This window comes from Cynocephalus volans, chromosome 12 (assembly GCF_027409185.1).
Source record: "Cynocephalus volans isolate mCynVol1 chromosome 12, mCynVol1.pri, whole genome shotgun sequence".
NCBI lineage: Eukaryota > Metazoa > Chordata > Mammalia > Dermoptera > Cynocephalidae > Cynocephalus > Cynocephalus volans.
Window position 1 is genome coordinate 24,649,047 of NC_084471.1, and position 18,861 is coordinate 24,667,907.

At 39.8% G+C, this 18,861-nt stretch overlaps 1 protein-coding gene across 15 annotated transcripts in view; it reads left to right on the forward strand.

The window, feature by feature from the left end:
* ANKS1B (ankyrin repeat and sterile alpha motif domain containing 1B) overlaps positions 1 to 18,861 on the forward strand; it is a 1,093,604-nt gene that overhangs the window by 796,030 nt on the left and 278,713 nt on the right. For all 15 annotated transcript variants that reach the window (XM_063076110.1, XM_063076111.1, XM_063076113.1 and 12 more), the window contains one exon: positions 10,831 to 10,983. In XM_063076110.1, coding sequence (XP_062932180.1) covers positions 10,831 to 10,983 — 153 coding nt within the window. The remainder of the gene's footprint in view (positions 1 to 10,830; positions 10,984 to 18,861) is intronic.

The window sequence follows — 18,861 nt, forward strand, 5'->3', positions numbered from 1 at the left end:
AGCTCCTGCCCTATGCCTAAAGCTGGGAGTCTTCTATTGCCTAAACACTCAAAGAACCCTAAATCAGCAAGTCTCAATTGGTAGAAGGAAAAATGATAGAGGGTGTATTGCACTCTGAAGTTCTGAGTCCATAGTGACATCCGGACACAATCCTCCTACCTCGGAGGGTTTAGGTTTCTCTCTATTCTTTCATAGAAGTTGTATCCTAACAGAGTCTGATTCTAAACAAAGGGGCTTCAACTAGCAGATTTATCTGTACATGTGTCCTTCCCATGCTACAAATGCACAACCCAGAGACCTGATCACACCTTGCTTCCCAGCAACAGTCACGGTATATTAATCCTTTCAATTCCCGTGGAAGAAATATTACATGGATTACCCAGGTTTTCAGACTTCATAGAGGGCATTTTCCCAAACATAACCTAAAACCCTTCACAAATGAGATGACACTTTAGGCTCTTTAAAGTCCCATGTAGTTGTTAGGTGATGTTCTTCCCTTTAATAGAGCTATCCATTTTGTAGACGTCTCCCTCCCAGTACAGCTGCACTGCCATAGCACTTAGATGGGGATGGATAGACTTTTTTCTGGGTCTCCATGTTCAATGGATCAGCCTTTGTTTCTTTTTCATGTTTCTTTTTCATGTTTTGTGATGTTTCTTTTTCATGTCTTTTAAAAGCCACTGATGAAACAGCACAGTGATGTCTATGCCCAAGTCTCACAGCCTGTAGGAGACCTGATCTTCATACTGCTTGATAGGCCTGCATTTGGACGTGGCAGCACAGTGTCTGCTAGCACTGCTTGTCCTGGTTTATTTTCAGGGTTGCTGTTAGTCCGAGTCTTGGTAGCAGCAGGACAGTGCAGAAGAGGCTAGAACAAGGAGCTGGAATAGAGGGAGGTACCCGATGATATCAGCTGTCTGTATTACAAAAGCCATATCAGGCAGGAAGTCTGAGAGTACAATGTACATCCAGGTGGGAAAAGAGAAGCCACAGTCCACTGCAGCCTCATAGGCAAGAGTAGCTGAGCCTGAGGAATCAGGGCTGTTGGCCCAGGCGGGTCTACATAAATGATAGGTTTGTATGTTCATATCTGAGGAGTGGCATGCCACACAGATGACAGCCCTTGCTCACACGAGGACCTTCATCAGGGCACCAGTTCTCACCAAGTCTAAGCCACGTAGCTGTCAGACACTTGCACTGTTTTAAAACAAAGATTATTAACCCCACACTATCCTGCTCAGCTCTGAAGTTTCCAAGAAAGCAAAATCTCCAAGCAAAAAAGCAAGCCCTCTCCTTCAATCTCCAGTGGACCTAGGACTCATTCCTTTATGACTCTGACCTTCCTCAGCCATGAGTCCTCACTTCTTACCCCTTTCCGTGCCTTTCCCTTTGTGCTTTCTAAATTTCTGAAACCTTCATCTTCCTCCTTCTGTTCCCATGCAAACTCCTCCAAAGCACAGTATAGATTGCGCTTTCCACTTCTGCATCACTCACACCCCAACCCGTGCAGCCGGCTTCTGTGCTCTTCTCATCACAGTCCCCAGTGACATTTTCTAGATCCCACAAATCTTTCTCCTTCCTTGTCTTACTAGACTTCTCTGCAACTGACTCACTGCTGACCATACTTCCTTGAAACTCGATTTCCCCCACTTCTCTTTCGGTCTTGACCATTCCTTTTTTGGTCCCCTCATTATAATTCTTACCTTTTCCTAATTCATTGAAAGTGGTGGTTCATTCTCAAGCCACTTCTCACACTCTGTCTCATCCACGCGTGATTTCAGCTCCCACGTATGATAAAAATAACTAAGATGTACTGAGTGCGTCTGAGTGCCAAGAACTGTGCTAAATTCTACTTGTATTATTTCTCTGGATACAGATGACAGCCCTCAGAGCTAGATACTCTTCTTGTCTCTCACATTACTAATCAGGAAACAGACGTGTAGGAAGGATGAGTAGTTTACTCAAGGTCGTGCAGCTGGTCAGTGGAGCAGCCGATGCCCCCACCCGTACTGATGATGCCCAAGCTTATATGTCCCCCCAGTCTGCTCCCCTCAATTTAAAATCTCCCCTCAATTCTGCAGTGTCTTTAATTTCTCATGTCTTAAAACCATTTCTATTATCCAGTCCATTTTATTTTCTTTCTCAGCTAGTAACACCACCATGTAGCCAGGTATCCAAGCTAGAAACTTGAGGTTTTTCTACACTTTCCCTCTCTTATTCCCTGCATCGTTATCACAAAGGGATCGTGGTGTGATAGACAGAAAGAGGCCGACAAGCAGTTAAAGCAACAGATGTGAAAACTTCTGGCTACATAAAACAAGAGACAATGCAATGTCTGTCAAATGGAAGTACAGACTTCCCATAAATGATCTATACGAAACTGCCCTATTTTCAATCGTGTTTATATTTAAGAGAAGTCTATGCTGCTGAAACAGAGACTTCCATAACATAGTGGTTTAAAGAACAGAACATTTATTTCTCTCATGTAACAGTCCTGACTGAAATGAGCAGTCCAGGTTTACAAGCTGGCTCTACACTATGCATTGCGGAAGGACCTGGACCTCCCATCTGTTGCTGTCATCCTCTAAAGCATTGCTGCTCAAAAGTGTGGTCCAGGGACTGACAGCACCAGCATCCCCAGGAAGCCTGTTAGAAATGCAGAATCTCACATCCTGCCTCCAAACTATTGAATTAGAATCTCGTGTGAACAGGATTCCCAACATGATTCTCATGCACGTTAAGGTTTGAGAAGCATTTCCCACACTCTAGGGTATTTTTTTCCAGTGTGGTCAAAGCTGGACTGCAGGCACTGGTGTTCTAGTTCATGGGAAGACAAAGAACAAAGAGGAAATCTAGAGCAAGGAACCTCTTTGAGGTTGGAGGTGACCTGAAAGTTACATGCAGCACTTTCATTCGCGTCCCATAATCTCAGACATATTCTCATAGCAGCAACCAGAAAAGAAACTGATGTGTCTTGTCTCTCACTGGGTAGACACGAGCCCTATTATGCAGAAGTAGGGAGAATGGTTTATGGAAGATAGCAAGTAGTCTCTGTCTCATTTTGTAACACTTTCAGAAATAAAAATATCCGTCTAATCCATTATTGGCTTTGGGAGGTTCCTTATTCTCTTGGTCTAATAAACCATGCCAATATCATAATTCTGTCTCAATAACTCGTTGCACTGAGAACTACTTTTCTTCATTTAATCTGAAATCTACTATAGTTTATATCCTCTTTATCTCTCTTTTTATTTCCTTTACCTGGTTTTATTGCCTTCCTCTTGCTATGTGTTCTGTCTTGTGGCTCCGTCATCTCGTAAAGTATTGTCCTTGTCAACAAGAACAACAAGGAAGGTGTTTGGTAAAATATGTCCATATGAGCATATCTCAGTTTTCTCAAGACTAAAGCTTCACTACTGTGTCTGATTTCTGTCCCTGCTTATGTTTTTCCCAGACTCTGGAATTCAACTAGTTGAATTAGATTGCCTCGTGAACCTCTGTTATGAATGCCTGCTGCCGGCTCATCTCTGCCTCTCAGAATAGAGACTGTCTGACTCCCACTCATGCTCAGCAGTCCTGCTGGCCTGGCGGGCCTTTGGAACTGTCTCTTCCTAGCCCTGTCTTGCCAAATGTTCCTGCTGGAAAAGGAGTTTCATCATTGCTAATTTGAGAAAGCAGTATTACCTGTGGGTACTGCTGAACATTCATAAAAGAAATGTGGAATTTGTCTACATATCCTGCTGTTTTTTGTTTGTTTGTTTTTTAGTTTTGTCTTTGGGCTTATTTTTTTTATTTACTGGGTAAATAAATCAAACACCAATTTAAAAGTAGCTCACAAATCATGGAATTATACAATTTAAGAATTATAAAGGAGCTACGAAATCATTGATCTGATACCATTTTACATGACAATACTGAAGCTTAGAAAGTGAAGTAACTTGCCAGTAGTTACACAGCTAATAGAATCAAGTCTGCTGGGCTATGGAAACAAAGCCCATTGCATTTTGTAATACAACGTTCTGCCTGGATTTGTGTTTTAGTCCATTTTGTGTTGCTATAACAGAAACACCTGAGACTGGGTAATTTATAAAGGAAAGAGGTTTATTTGGCTTACAATTCCGGGACAGCTGCGTCTGGCGTGGGCCTCAGGCTGCTTCTACTCATGGCGGAAAGTGGCAGGCAGCTGGTGGGTACAAGCAGATCACATGGCGACAGGAAGCAAGAGAGAGGAAGCAGGAGAGAGAGAGGGTGCCAGGGCCTTTTTTAAGCAACAAGCTCTCCCTGGAACTAATAGAGCAAGAACTCACTCATTAATCCCCCCTCCCCCAGTGAGAGCATTAATCCATTCATGAAGGATCCACACCCATGACTCAATCAGTTTCCATCACTGCCACATCGGAGATCAAATTTCCACATGAGTTTTGGAGGGGACAACACATTCAAACTCCATCAATTTGGTTCTTGGTATATGAAGGTTTGAAATAATTATAAATGTTATTGTTAGGCCTTAAAAAAACCTTAACTTTCGGAATGTGGAGTACAGAATACAAATCTCCTCCACAAATGGATATCAAGCCACTGAAATGAATTTGTTATTTAATTTTCATGTACTCATTAAATCACTTAATTTAGTAAACATTTAGCAAGTGGCTGCCATGTGTGAGATGCTCTGCTGGACACTTTAGGGACTAGAAAAATCACTAACACCTTGTTTCTTTACCAAGAGGTAGGCAGTCCAATGAAGAAGACAGTTAGTTACTTCTCTCATCATTGTTGAAAGCAGGCTTTAATAATGCTGTAAGAGAACTATATGCAAATTACTGCAGAAATCTAGCAGAAGATATGATTAATTTTTACTGGGGAGTAAGGGTAATAGTATTAGAGAAGGCTTCGCATGGGAGGTACTATTTAAACAGGACCTTTTAAGAATGGATAGAATTTCAGCAGGAGAACTGGTAGAAATGCCATTCCTGGCAGAGGAAACAGCATGAGCAAAGGCATGGAAGTGTAGTAGGTATTCAGTGATGATGCCCTGACAATCAGAATCATACAGTGAAGAATTACTTCGTTTACGATGAATAAAGATGCAGTACCTAGATGTTTCTGCATGACAGTGAGGTAACTTGGGAAGGATGCTAACTCGCCTCAGCATCCCTAATCTTTCTGAGTCTCAAGGAGATGCATTTGCCAATGCTTTCATAAATTAAAGAGTTTGGCTTCTGTTCTATAGGCACAGTGTATTAACAACAAGGACTTTGAAACAGGGGTTGGCTCTATTCATTTTTCCCCTGCGTATCAAAATTTCAGTAGTTTACAACAGCAACATTTATTTTTCTTACTCATGGGCCTGCAGGTCAGCTGTGGTTCAGCTAACTTCAAGTGGACTTTTCTGAGCTCCACCTGAGCTAGGGCAGACTCCAAGCTTTGGGTTAAATTTAGGTTTGCTCCACACATCTTCAGCGTTCTCCGAGGACCAACGGTATGCAACTACTCAGCACTTGTTATTCTTACGATGGAGCACAAAGACCCAAAAGCATGAGGAGAATGCAGGAGCACAGAGGCCTCATCCACAAACCACCACACTGACACATCTACCCTTTCCACTGGCCAACATCGATGGGACTGGGAAGGAACACCAGTCACAGTGACATACAAGGCAGATCCCCTGGCAAAGGGCAGAGAGGCAGAATTCTAATATAGGACAAGAGCAAAGAACTGGCAACAACAATCTGCTTGAATGGCCTTGTTAGATATGTTTCTGAAAAATATCTCTCAGCTGAGGAGGAGAGGGGTCAAGATGTTAGCAGACATAAACATTTTCTAAAACAAGATGAAGAGGAGAGTGAGGGAAGGAGGAAGAGATAGGAAAGGAGAAAAGAGTTTTGGTTGGAAGTTGAAAAGATTAGCAGCCAAGGGCCAAATATTATGCAATTGCAAAATGAGCTTGGGCCTAATTTAGGTGAGCAGGAAGGGAAGACAACTAAGACTTACTAAACAGCTATTATATTCAAAGCACTGTGCTAGTCAATTTACATACCCCATATTGTATAATCCTTACACAATACTTGGGGTAGATATTATGCTTATTTTAGGAAAGAAGAAACTGAGGCTCAAAGAGGTATGTAACTTGCCAAAGATCACCCAGCAAATAAGTAGCACTGCTGGGATTGTCAGATTCCAGACCCCATTTTGGAAGAAGGGAACTAAGTTGAGAGATATCTCAGAAATTAAATTTATAGGACTTGTCCTAATTATATATGATGGTAAACAGAAAGAGGAAATTAAGATAACTCCTAAGCTTCAGCTTGGGCAATGGAATGGTGCAAAGCTAGGCCAATTGATAACTAAAGCCAAAATGTTTCATTATTTTAGTTACACTAAGTTGTCGATTTGTATTGTCAGGGCTAAGGCCCACAGACCCTTCAAACTGGTTGTACAGACTGGATCACAGACTCCTCACATGCCTGGCTGGGTCACCAGACCCCTCACATGTAAGTCCATGCTATGTAATTTGGAAATATCCTGGGAGCCATTGGCAGACGACACGAGCTCAGTCCTCAGTCCTCAGCTTCCTTGGCAGTGGCAGCCTCCCCGTGACCCCCCAGGGGCATCCCAGGGATGGGGGGGCCCTGGGGATCAGAGCCACTTGTCCTTTATAGTTAAGTCCATAACTCAGGACACCTGGGCACACATACGCGATTACATTAGACAATAACCAAGGAACACCTGAGCACACATGCATATTTACATCAAATGCTCAAGATTCTGAACATCTGGGGGGCCCTGCCCATGTTCCTATATTTTCCCCTACAGGTGGTAATTCCGCATTGCTGAGATGGGAAACATAGAGAGTCAGTTTTTGAGCTGAAGGAATTTTGTTTTTTACTTATGTTAGGACATCTATGTGAAATGGATTACAAATGGTTAGAAAGTTGTATTTTAGAGCTCGAGAAGAGAAGCCAGTCCTGTAGAAATCACTCCTGAAATAGGGACAAAAGCATTCCAAGCATGGAAAATTACATTAGCAAAGATATGACTGTGTCTTGCACAGTTCATGTTCAGGGATGGCTAGCAATTTTATATACTGTTTAGATGTGTACATGTGTCTAGTCATATTTATTAGAGTTGTAAAGCTACACAACTATGCCAGTTGTCGAGTAAGGCAAATCATAACTAAAGCCAAAATGTTTCATTATTTTAGTTATACTAAGTTTCTATTTGTATTGTCAGGGCTAGGGCTTAGACCTTTCATACCCATTGTACAGAATGGGTCACCAGACCCCTCACACACAGGTCCAGGCTAGGTAATTGGGGAAAGATCCTGGGAGCCGTCGGCAGACGACAAGGACTCAGTCCTCAGCAATGGCAGCAGCAGCTTACAGGTCCAGTGGTGGCGGTGGTCTCATGGAGGGTCCCGGGGGCCCTGGCAACAACAACCTCCAGCAGCAGCAGCAGCCTCTCTGTGCCCACCCCCCGGGGCCAGGGGGCCCTGTGGATCAAAGCCATTCATTCTTTATACTTAAGTCCATATCCCAGGACACCTGGGTGCACATGTGCAATTTCATTAGACAATAACCAAGGAACACCTGGGTGCATGTGCGTTTTTTTTTTTTTTTATAAAGATGACCAGTGAGGGGATCTTAACCCTTGACTTGGTGTTGTCAGCACTATGCTCTCCCAAGTGAGCTAACTGGCCATCCCTATATGGGATCCAAGCCTTGGTGTTATCAGCACCACACTCTCCCGAGTGAGCCACAGGCCGGCTCTCGCGCGTGCATATTTACATCAAATACTTGGCAAGATTTTGAACATCTGAGGGGCTCTGACCATTTTCCTATATTTTTCCAATAAGAGTACACATAGCAGAGTAGTCAGAGATTAGGTTGATATCAGTTGGCCTCAAGTGCTGCAATAGGACATTTGGACTTTTCTCAAGAAGGAGCCACTACAGGTTTTTGTGCAAGGGTTCACTTAAGAGTCTGGCTTTCAGGAAGACTAACGAAGCAGCAAGATATAACCTGGACCAAAGGTGGGAGGCCAAATGGAAGACTGTTATATTAGTGTTTGCAAGCACTAACAAGAACTTAAACAGGGTAGTGGAAGTAGAAACAGAAATAGAGTCAGATGGGAGAATTGCTTTGGAAGAAATTATTGTGCAGCACAGTAACCATTCTGCATACCATTCCACCCATGTCTTAATTTTGTAACTTCGTTTGGCTCTGATGGTTTCCTCTCTTCAGGTATGCAGAATCTTCATAATTATTGGTCGTCTGTTCACATATTTTAATTGAGTTATAATTTCCATGAAGGAGAGATTCTGACCGTTTTGTTTTCTACTATTTCCACAACATTCATCAGAATAGGCACTGACTAAATATTTATTGAAAGAGTGGATGGATAGATACTGCCCCGCACACATCAGCATACCCATTTCCAGGGCCTCTGCAGTTTGGCTCTCTGCTCTGTCCTTTCATCCTTCCACCAAATAGTTCCCTCCTTTTCACCTCTTTGGGGTTGGTCTGGGAGAACCTGCCTTACAGGAGTAACCAGACTACTGAGGACTCTGCATTCAGTGAGGTACTGATGTGATTTTTTTTCCCTCAATCATTGCCCAATCAAAGCTCAATTGACTTTCTCTTTGCTACTTCTTAGTATTATCTCAGACACATCCAATAACTGTCCGATCGTGTAAAATATTGAAAACTCAGTTTCAATGCATTTTAGACCTCCAGTTTTACTTCCTTCCTCTTCCTCTCCCTCTCACCCCAAATTCAGGCTTCCCCCAAGGGACTAGCACCTCTCTCCTTTCTGATTCTAAATTCTCTGAAAGGCAAACTTCTTTATACATAATTAGGTTTGCTTTGCAATCCTCAGGTGAGTGTCCCTGATTCTTCAGCTCACACTGACCATCACCAACCTCTGTGTGACAGGTGGCCACAGTTTGCCTTCTCAAAGGAGAGATGTGTGAGTGCTTGGGGGCAACCTGTGGGACCCCTGTTGCACAGTTCTCTGCTATGGGACGATTGACTCTGCCCCAAATGGATTCATCGAGCTCCCCAAGCTTGTCTGTGGTATCCACTGCTGGAGTGGTCAGCTTCTTGGATGAGGTAACGGCAAGACCTCCCAGACAGGCTGTTAATTTAAACTCCAATGATTCTGTCTTCCTTCTTTCCTTTTCTCCAGTTATTTCCTTTTGTCAGGGGCAGTCAGGGAATTTTCTGGGGCTGTACTGATTGTTTATGTTAGGTGAGTTATTTCAGCCACCTCTTAACAAGTCCTGGAGAATATAACTAACCCCATATTTTTGTAGCTCTCTATAGAATATGAAGCTATTTAAATACCTTTGAGCCTCAGCTCTGGGTCCTAGTCTTCAATTTTATATACACAACATCCAATTATTTATGAATGCCACTAAACTTCATTTTTCAAACCCTGAGCTGCCACTTACATGTGTAGCTACTGTGTAATAAACACTGACTTAAGTGTTACGTAAAGATACATTTGAGGAGTAGCTAAAATGGATCGGTCAATGTAAAGGTGAGATACAGAAGTCTGATGCAGTTCATACGCTAATGCAAATAATGTTTGCACTGTAAAATAGAGGACATTTAAACCTAAAACGGAAATCAGATGGGGAAGTGGAACAACAGGAAAGAGGAAAGGAGAAAAGGTAACTTAAAAACGAAGGAGTAAGGATCATCTCAAAAATGAGACCTCTGCATAGTGACAGAAAGCTTAACGTGCTGTAGATTAAAATCTGGATCCCTGATGCCCAGACGAATCTTTTCTCTACTCACAAATCAGAATCATATAGATTTCCAATAATATTTATCTCCTTGAATCTGAAGGAAGAGGTCATCTAGGTTGTGTTTTGCCCCGTTTTGCTGTTCTCATAGTGAATGTCACTGAAGGCTCCTATCAAGTTAATGAGGTACCAGCTGTCCTTGATTGAAATATTAGATATCTGTGGTGTGGCATGCGAAGCAGCACAAGTTTTAAAAGTGAGTCACTTCAAAATCCAAGAACCAAAAATTCAACTAAAATTTCAAATAAAAGCTGAAGGACAAGAATAATCCATACAAATTTTAAACCCAGAAGTTCCTCTTGCTTAAATTACTTTCACACTCCAATTTAAACTCAGAAACATTATGTTGCTGTCACACTTCTTTGTTCTCCTAAAGTATTTTAAAAAAAAGTCTGTATATAGCTGACAAAAAATAGGATCCTGTCTGCCAGCAAGTTCTCTATTCACATCTCACATACTGTAGAGTTGATGCAGAATACATGGTTTTAAAACACCCAAAAGCCTCTTCTATACTGGCTTACCACAGCAGTACATTTTTGCAGCACGTTTGCACTACCTACAATACATGTCTTGCATAAGCATGAATTCCTTTTGAATGTTTAAGTCATGCAGTATTTTCACATGCTTTGATGTTGTGCCTATGAAAATGATCATCTATATTTTGGAAGTGCAGTTCCTTGTGCCTTTGACATTGAATCTAATACCTCTCAACTCACATAATTTTAAATTCCATCCAACAGAATGCCAACAATGTCTATTACAGAAGGTTGACATATTTAGCTCTCTCAAATACGGAGTTAATTTAACAGCTAAATTGGAAACTTCTGGGCGTATTTTTGAAAACTAATTCAGCATGAAAATTATTAATGAGTTAGAAGTGTGATAAAGTATTTACTTTTTCCTCATTTCTTTATACAGAAAGATCTGTTGCTTCATGTCAGATAAATCTCCAAGTGGCAAAATGCATTCTGTTGTTGGAACTCCAAATAAACAGTTTAATCCTAATGCGATTTTCTGAATTACAGATGAGACCCATTGGTCATGACGGCTACCATCCCACCTCTGTGGCTGAGTGGCTGGATTCCATTGAGCTGGGTGACTACACCAAAGCCTTTCTAATCAATGGCTACACATCGATGGACCTGTTGAAAAAAATCTGGGAGGTTGAACTAATTAATGTAAGTTGGTCTCTTACTGACACCTTAGCCATTCAACCCTTGATAAATGAAATTTTATCGCAGGTGGGTAATTTTTTCTTTCTTTATAACTGTTTGGACATCCAACAGGGATTTACATATATGCCTTCCTTCTGTTTTAGATATATACATATATCTCAAGCTCCAAGTCACTGTCTTTTGAAGTTTTGTTAGTTGGGAACTAACAGGTGAAAAGAGAACTCTCAGGGTGTTTGGCACTATCTAAGAAAACCTTCTAAGCATCTTCAGGCTTTCCATTTTAGGAAATTTTGTCAGTTTGGGATATGGATATGATAAGAAATAAGTTCTCATTCTGATCTTTGCTCATGTTCACTGTTAAAGATTTAAATTATCATTTTTTAGTTTTCTATCTCTATCACATTTCCTTATCTTTATTCCTTAGTTCTATACACAAACCCATGCTTGAAGAGACTGCTTTTATTCTTATTAAATAGGCTGCTGTAATATCAAACTTTTATTTTCTGAAGGTGTCTAATCTTATGTTGTCTCTGTTTTATTCATACACTTGGTATAGATTTCCTATGAAAACTGGCCAATGTGTATTATGATATATTTACCCCAAAGAAATTAACTAAATCTACATAAATGATTTGGATACTTTTCTCATTTCATTTTTACTTCTATTTTCTTTTCTAATGGCATAGATACAAGATGAAAAGATAACATAAAATGATCATGCATTGAAATTATATTTGGCATTATAAACATTTTAAAGTAACAGTACGAAATTAGTATTTTATAGAATTTTTAAATTTTATGTTCTAATGGTTGGGGAAAAAAGCATTCATAAACTGAAAGATAAAGCAAATAAATTTCTGCTGGTTCAAAAGTGCTCTGTTCTACTCTTTATACCACTTTCTCTCCAAAAGCCCAGTTTCTACATATCACATGCCATTAATTATTTTAAATGATGGTTATTAATAGTAACTGATTATTCTTTCCTTTTGAAAGTCTGTCTTAAAACATCTTTTCTAGAGCATCTTATAGAAATCATTCTTGAATCTAAAAATCTCACTGAATAGACAACTTTTTGACTTCTAATTTGCTATAAGTAACTCTTTCTTAACTTTTTGCTTCTTATCCCCCCACAAAAGCTATCATGTCAGAAGAAACTCACTGTTATCCAAAAGTCTCTGGTTAATTTTGTTCTTGGTCTGTGTGGAAATGGAATTAACTGAAACTGTGTTGTTTTTTGGTTGTGTCAGGCTAAGGTTTCAATTCTGTAGCACGAACTTGACTCTCCTCTCCTGGCTACTCTCTTAGACGTTTGTTAAAGGGGTGCTTTCCATAGATCAACCAAACAAGCTTCCCAGTTGAGTAGCATCCCAGTTAATGGTATAGCTTGACAGATATCCCTGTGTGACATCTTCTGAATAATATTGCTGCCCACTGAAGAATACTTACGATAGGTAACACGTGAGTCACTCACCTGACTGGCGTTAGCGATAATCCCCCATTGAAAAGAATGGATTTCAACAGGTCTCTCTTATAACATGTTCTCACTGAAGCAAAAAATCACTTACAATGTAAGTCTATATGTCTCTCAAAATCTAAATGCCTGGACTAGTGTTTCAAGATGTGGGTGTGGACCCTCACTTTCCTCAGTGCTGTGGGTATTATTATTCTTAGAGATCCCTGTATAGTGACTGCAGCTAGGCCTTGTGGACAGCTCCAGTGATTGAAGGGACAGTGATGGCCCCTGGCTTTACTGCCAGGGCTCAGGTACTGATCCAACCCCACACGTGGGGCCAACCAGCCTGGAGTTGAGACAAAAAAAAAAAAAAATGTCCTTTTCCACCCTGCTGGCTCTTCAAAGATTTTCCCTTTAACTACACTTGCTGTAATGCTGTTCTTGCTGTTATGCAATCTGACTTCAATCCAGGGAGAAGTGCCTGTCACAGGCATTGTTTCAAAATTTGAAAACACAGTCATTGTCTTTTAGACCTTGAGGCCAAATCCCTCAGGCCTGGAGTACATCATCTGTGTCTACCACCAACCCAGTATATTATCCTTAAAGTTTCTGGGGATATCTTTATGGGCAAGTTCACACTCTTGATGTGGAGGCTTTGCAAGTCATTTAACTGATTATTTTATATCTGTACAATAGTAGATTTATATCTATTTACATATATTTACAGAGCTTTTACTGATCTCAAATTCAAGACTTTTGTTTATCCCAACTAATGAGGGAAGGTACCCAAATACGAGATAGTCTCATATGTAATATATGGGCCCGATAATCCTATACCAAGTACACATAATTTGTTTGTTTGGTTTTTTTTCCTAGTCTAAAGGGAATGTATTCATATAGTCAGTGAATCCTTTTAGGGAAGTTCACATTGAGTCATTGTAATGAGTGGCTGGTTTTAAGGAAACCAGATTGTTCCAGTAACTGTTGCTGTGTGCTAAGTCCAGAGAAGTGCAAGTGTAGGCTGTCGCTGATGCAGAGGTCTGCTGGTAGAGGAAAAGAAAGAGAAGATGGCGAGATTGACTGCTCGTATGAATTAAATAACTTCAGCACCATTAAATAGTATTGGTTAAGCATCCAGTGTCACAGAGTATTTTGCTTGGAATTACACAAATATCAGTATGTTCTCAGTGAGTGTAATGAGTTTATTCAAAATATTTCAATAAGGAAATGAAAACTATATGGAGTTGTGACTTGAAAAATACAAATATACACTTGAAACTATTATCTCTCAAAAAGCCCCCAAAGATCTTTTTCTTTGTGGAATACATTTTTGCCTTTGAAAAACAGGTTATTTGAACAAACCAATAGGGGTTTTGGTCGCAAAGCTACCCAAAGTGTAGGGATGGGAGAGAGTAGTGGAAATATAACATGAGCGTTGTCAGCAGTGGAAATCAAGCATAGAGGAACTTTTAAAACATGAAGTATTGCCAATTTTACAGGCCAATGTTTGTCTAGACTTAAGAGAATGAAATATTATTCCTTTATCTATGTTTCATATTCAGAAGCCGATATTTTATCCATAGTTCTGTTTTGCTCCTGTGTCTGCCACTATCATTAATAAGACCATTATACTACTGTCACTTTTGTACTGATATCTTAAAGTCAAAATATGAATATGTTGGGAGAGATTATCAGGCAACTTGTTCCCTCTGCAGATGCTAACTGGATGAACCTCTAGTTTGAATTATGGTCCACTCCAAAGGCTTGTTTAGAGAATTAAAGACAGGTTAACAGTGTATAAGCACATGAATTTTTTTTAATCAGAAAGTTACTCAGACCTTGCATATGATATCAATGAGTTTGCACAACAAATAGCAAGTTTCTACTGCTATTGACAATCAACAGCCCTGCATGGGGGAAATTTTAGAAAAAAGGGTTATATATTTTCTCCAGCAAATGTATATGGATTAATTATGAAATTAAAAATAATTATCTTAAGAACCATGCAAATAACCTCTTATCCGTTTTCTAGACAAAATAGTATTAAAATTATGAAAAACAATGTTAATTTTTTTTTTTTTAACCACTGTGTGCCTACTAAGGAGACTTGGGTGAGACCAAATAAATTTTTAAACACTGCCTAATTTATTAATTTGTGAATCCCAATGTAGAACATATGATTAATTTCGTCCTATTGGCTTTGCCACTATTTGCCAAGGAAATAATTCTAGACTTATGATATACTATAGTATTGATAATGATAAAAGTTCCCATTGAAGAACAAAATAAAATTCAGGGTTTAGTGCATTCTTAAATCTCTGCTCATAAGTATAAAAATAGCTTTAAAAATCTAGTGGTTGGTTGTTTTTTAAATACTTTTGTGTAGAAGCAAATAAAATAGCTAAGGTAGTATATGATACCCATATGTGTCCTATGAAAATTATTACGTGTCCTGTGAAAATAATTTAAAATTACTTTTGCAACACTAAATTGATTAGAAGACCATTTGCTTCTTGTCTAATAGCTGCAGAAAGTATATTTACATCACTCTTTCATTTAGGACTCTCAGATTTCTTTTTTTTTTTTCTTTCAGTGTTGTTGATTTAATGTCTACCTTTCCAGGGAAATTTTGTGATAATCCAACAACTTGGAGATGTACTAAAAGAATTTCAAAGGAAACTTTCTAATTTTGCATTAATTTTTTAATGATGTGACTTTATTTGTTTTAAATGCTATGGAGATACCATCCTATGAATATCAGATTTAGGCTTATTACTTGCTTTGGTATTTTTATTTCATGATCAACATTAAAAACATACTCCTGTCTATCCTGCCCTCTTTACTACAACCGCAGTTAAATTTATTCCCTGAAAATCGTTTTTACACTGTGTGTGTGTGTGTGTGTGTGTGTGTGTGTGTGTGTGTGTGTGTACATATTGGATAAAGACAAGTGGCAGCTTACGCTCACAACCAAAGAGAATAATCAGCAAATTCACGATTTGCAGGAGAGGAAGGAGAAGGATAAATGTTCTAATTCTATTTTCAAACCAATTATTTCAAGTAAGAGGTTATGTCTTCACTACAGGCCATTAATAAATGAGAAAATATTCATATTTCCACACCAGGGAGGCTACATCAGTCAACACTTCAAATATTAACAACTTTAATCAAAGCCAAAGGCTTTAACTAAATGACTAGATGTGAGTATTTAAGTGTAGAGCAAACTTTATAAAACTATCTGTGGATTTAAGCATTTCATTTATGCCCATATATAGTACAGCCGGCTCCTCACAAGCCTTCAGGACAGCTAGACACAATCTCTGAGCTTTGGACTTTTTCAGGCACATATTAGGTAAAGCCCCTAGACTCTACTTCCCCCAGCCCTGGGGTCTAAATTTTCAAGTTCATCAATGGGTTTTCTTGAAGCTTCCCTCACTCAGCCCAAGTTTTGGAAAAAGCACCCTTATCTCTCATATGAGATGGTTCTCCCAAATAAATACTCACTTTCCAGTGATTTTTAGCTTTTTTATATACGGCCTGGAAGTTGGTGATGGGCTAAGTCTGGCATTATTTTTTCTGTCATCTCTCAGCACGTTTTGCATGTCCACATCTATTACACTACTCTCAGCTTTGGAGCTTTGACCTGAACTGGGATAGAATTACACCACAATAAAATGTACTCAAGCCACTAGAACTTCATTGAAAGCAACAAAGCTTTTCTTATGCATTTAAAGTGAATGTACACTCTTGCAGTGCCTCTGGGTCAGTATTATAGAATAGGCATTATTAAAGTGTTGAAATTAGAATTAGTAGAACACACACACAATGAAAATAAGCAGGCCTTTTGGCCTGGAGAGATAGTCTTGAGTGCTTGGCAACAAATGAACTTCATGAAGAACTAAAACCCTCGGATTATAGCCATTTATGAGCCATGTCTGTGCAAGATCAAAATCATGTTCACATTACCCAAAATATCTACCTTAAAAAATTTTATTTCAGTAGGCATCTGTTGTTGCCCCCCCCCAACCCAGATTTTGTTCACCCTTCTGATTAAAATAAAAACATTCCAAGTTTCCTCTGAAGAAGCCCACTCCACCCCTTCCCCATTGTATGCCTGGATCGAAGCCAACTCCACATCCCAGCCTCTAACTTCACCCCCACGGGCTACGAAGCAATCTTCATCAGGACCAGCTACGTAATTTGGGGGCCCATAATTTGCAAAATGAAAATGTGGAGCCCTTTGTTTAAAAATTAGTAAAATTTTTAAGGCAGTGACAGCAGAACATGAAACCTATCCCGGGGCCCTTCTAAGTGCAACAGCTGGAGTGAGGGCAGAGGCCACACACCCGGGAGACCAGCCTGCTCTTCATGACTTCGTGTGGCTCCATCCGTATTTCCACTTGGCATCACTTTCTGTCTACCTGGAGGACTTCCTTGAACATTTTCTATAGTGCGAGGCTGCTGTTTGTATGTCTGAAAAAGGCTACTCTGCCTTCATTTTTTGAAAGATATTTTTACTGGCTATAGAATTCTAAGGTAAAAGGATTTAGAGATGTCGTTCTATGTCCTCTCTTCTGCATCATTTCTGACAAGAAATCTGCTGCCACCTTGCTGTTGTTCCTTTATACGTAATGTCTTTTTCCCCTCCAGCTGCCCTTAAGGAGTTCTCTTTTTCACTGGTTTTCAGCAATTTCATTATGATGTACTCTGGTGTAGTTTTTTCATGTTTCTTGTGTGTGAAGTTTTTTGAGCTTCTTAGAGATGACATTTATAGTTTTCATCAATTTCGGAAATTTTTTGGTCCTTATTTATTAAAGTATTGTTTTCTGTCCCCCCTTCTCCTTTGGACACTCTAATTACATGAATATTAGGGTGTTTTAAATTCCACTTACCAATGTCTTATTCATTTTTTTCAGTCTTGGGTGTTTTCTATATTTTCTATGTCTCTATTTAACATGCTCAACTTTTCCCCTAACTTGTTGAGCATATGGGATGCAGTCATAATAACTGTTTTAATGTCCCTGTCTTCTAATTTTAACATCTGTGTCAGTGTTGGGTTGGTTTTGATTGACTGATTTTTCTCTTCATTGTTCTTTGCACGCCTGGTAATTATTATTGCATGCCAGACATAAATTTTACTTTGTTGAGTGCTGGATATTTTTGTATTCCTTTAAGTATTCTTGAGCATTGTTCTGAGACACAGGGAGTTTCCTTGGATACACTTTGATCCTTTTGGGTCTTGCATTTAAAGCTTGTTAGGCAAGACCAGAGCATCACTTAGTCTACTGCTAATATTTCCCCACTACTGAGGCAAGATACTCTGAATATTTGACCAGTGCCCTTTGAATTTCAAGGCTTCTCAGTCTAAATAGTATGTATGAGCTCTAAGAACTATTCCCACTAATCTTTCCAGGTGGATTTTTATCTGTTCTCAGTCTCTTCACATGCATGGGCTTATTAGTACTTCCTTCTCTCTAGTACTCTGCCCAGCAAGCACTAGCCACCTAGATTAGCCATCTAGGCTCCCTGGGCTCTCAGCTGCATCTTCTCTGTTCAAGGAGTCTTCCAGGCTCCTCTGGGTTCCTCCTTCCCACACTGTGGCCTACAAATTCTCTCAAGGTAGTAAACTAGGGCAAATTGTAGGGCCCACTTTAGTTTCCCATCACTCAGGGAACACTGCCCTTCATTGCCTCATGTCCAATGTCTTAAAAACCAGTGTTTCATATATTTGTCTGGACTTTTAGTTATTTCAGGTAGGAGGATAAATCCAATTTCTGTTACTCCATCTTGGCCGGATGCGGAAGTCCATGCTACTTATGTTAATCCCTGTAGGTGAGGGCCCCATTCCTAAACAATGGAATCAAAATCTTTGGTGGTGGCACTTGGGCATCAGAAGTTTGTAAAAAGCTCCCCAGGTGATTTTTATGTGCAGCCTCGGTTGAAAACCACTTATGTAATCAGTGGAGAGCCATTAAAAGGATTTTAATCAGGGGAATGACGTGATCAGAAGCATTAGGTGGGGGCCGGAAGCTGACATACTTAAGAAGGCAGAGCCGACTGTGAGGGGAAAAGGACCTGACTCAGCTGATTCTGCTGCACAGCTATTTCTAGCCATGAATGCAATAGGCAGGCAGCAAAAAAAAAAAAAAAGAAAAAGAAAAAAGAAACCTGTAGGCCTCATAGAATACGAGGGTACCCCTGAATTAGAAGGCCATAAATATAGAGTCAATTTTTGTAATTGTAATCCCGTGTATCAAGAAGAGGATAAATTACTGTCAGCAATCAAGGGGGACAAGGGCAAATATAACAAATACGACACACTTCAGTAATGCTTTTCAACAGTGGCTAAAACTGCTTCCGTTTGACCCTTCAAATCCTGGCCTCCCATTATGTGAACGTCTTCCTTACTGTTTATAAAGGGTAGGACA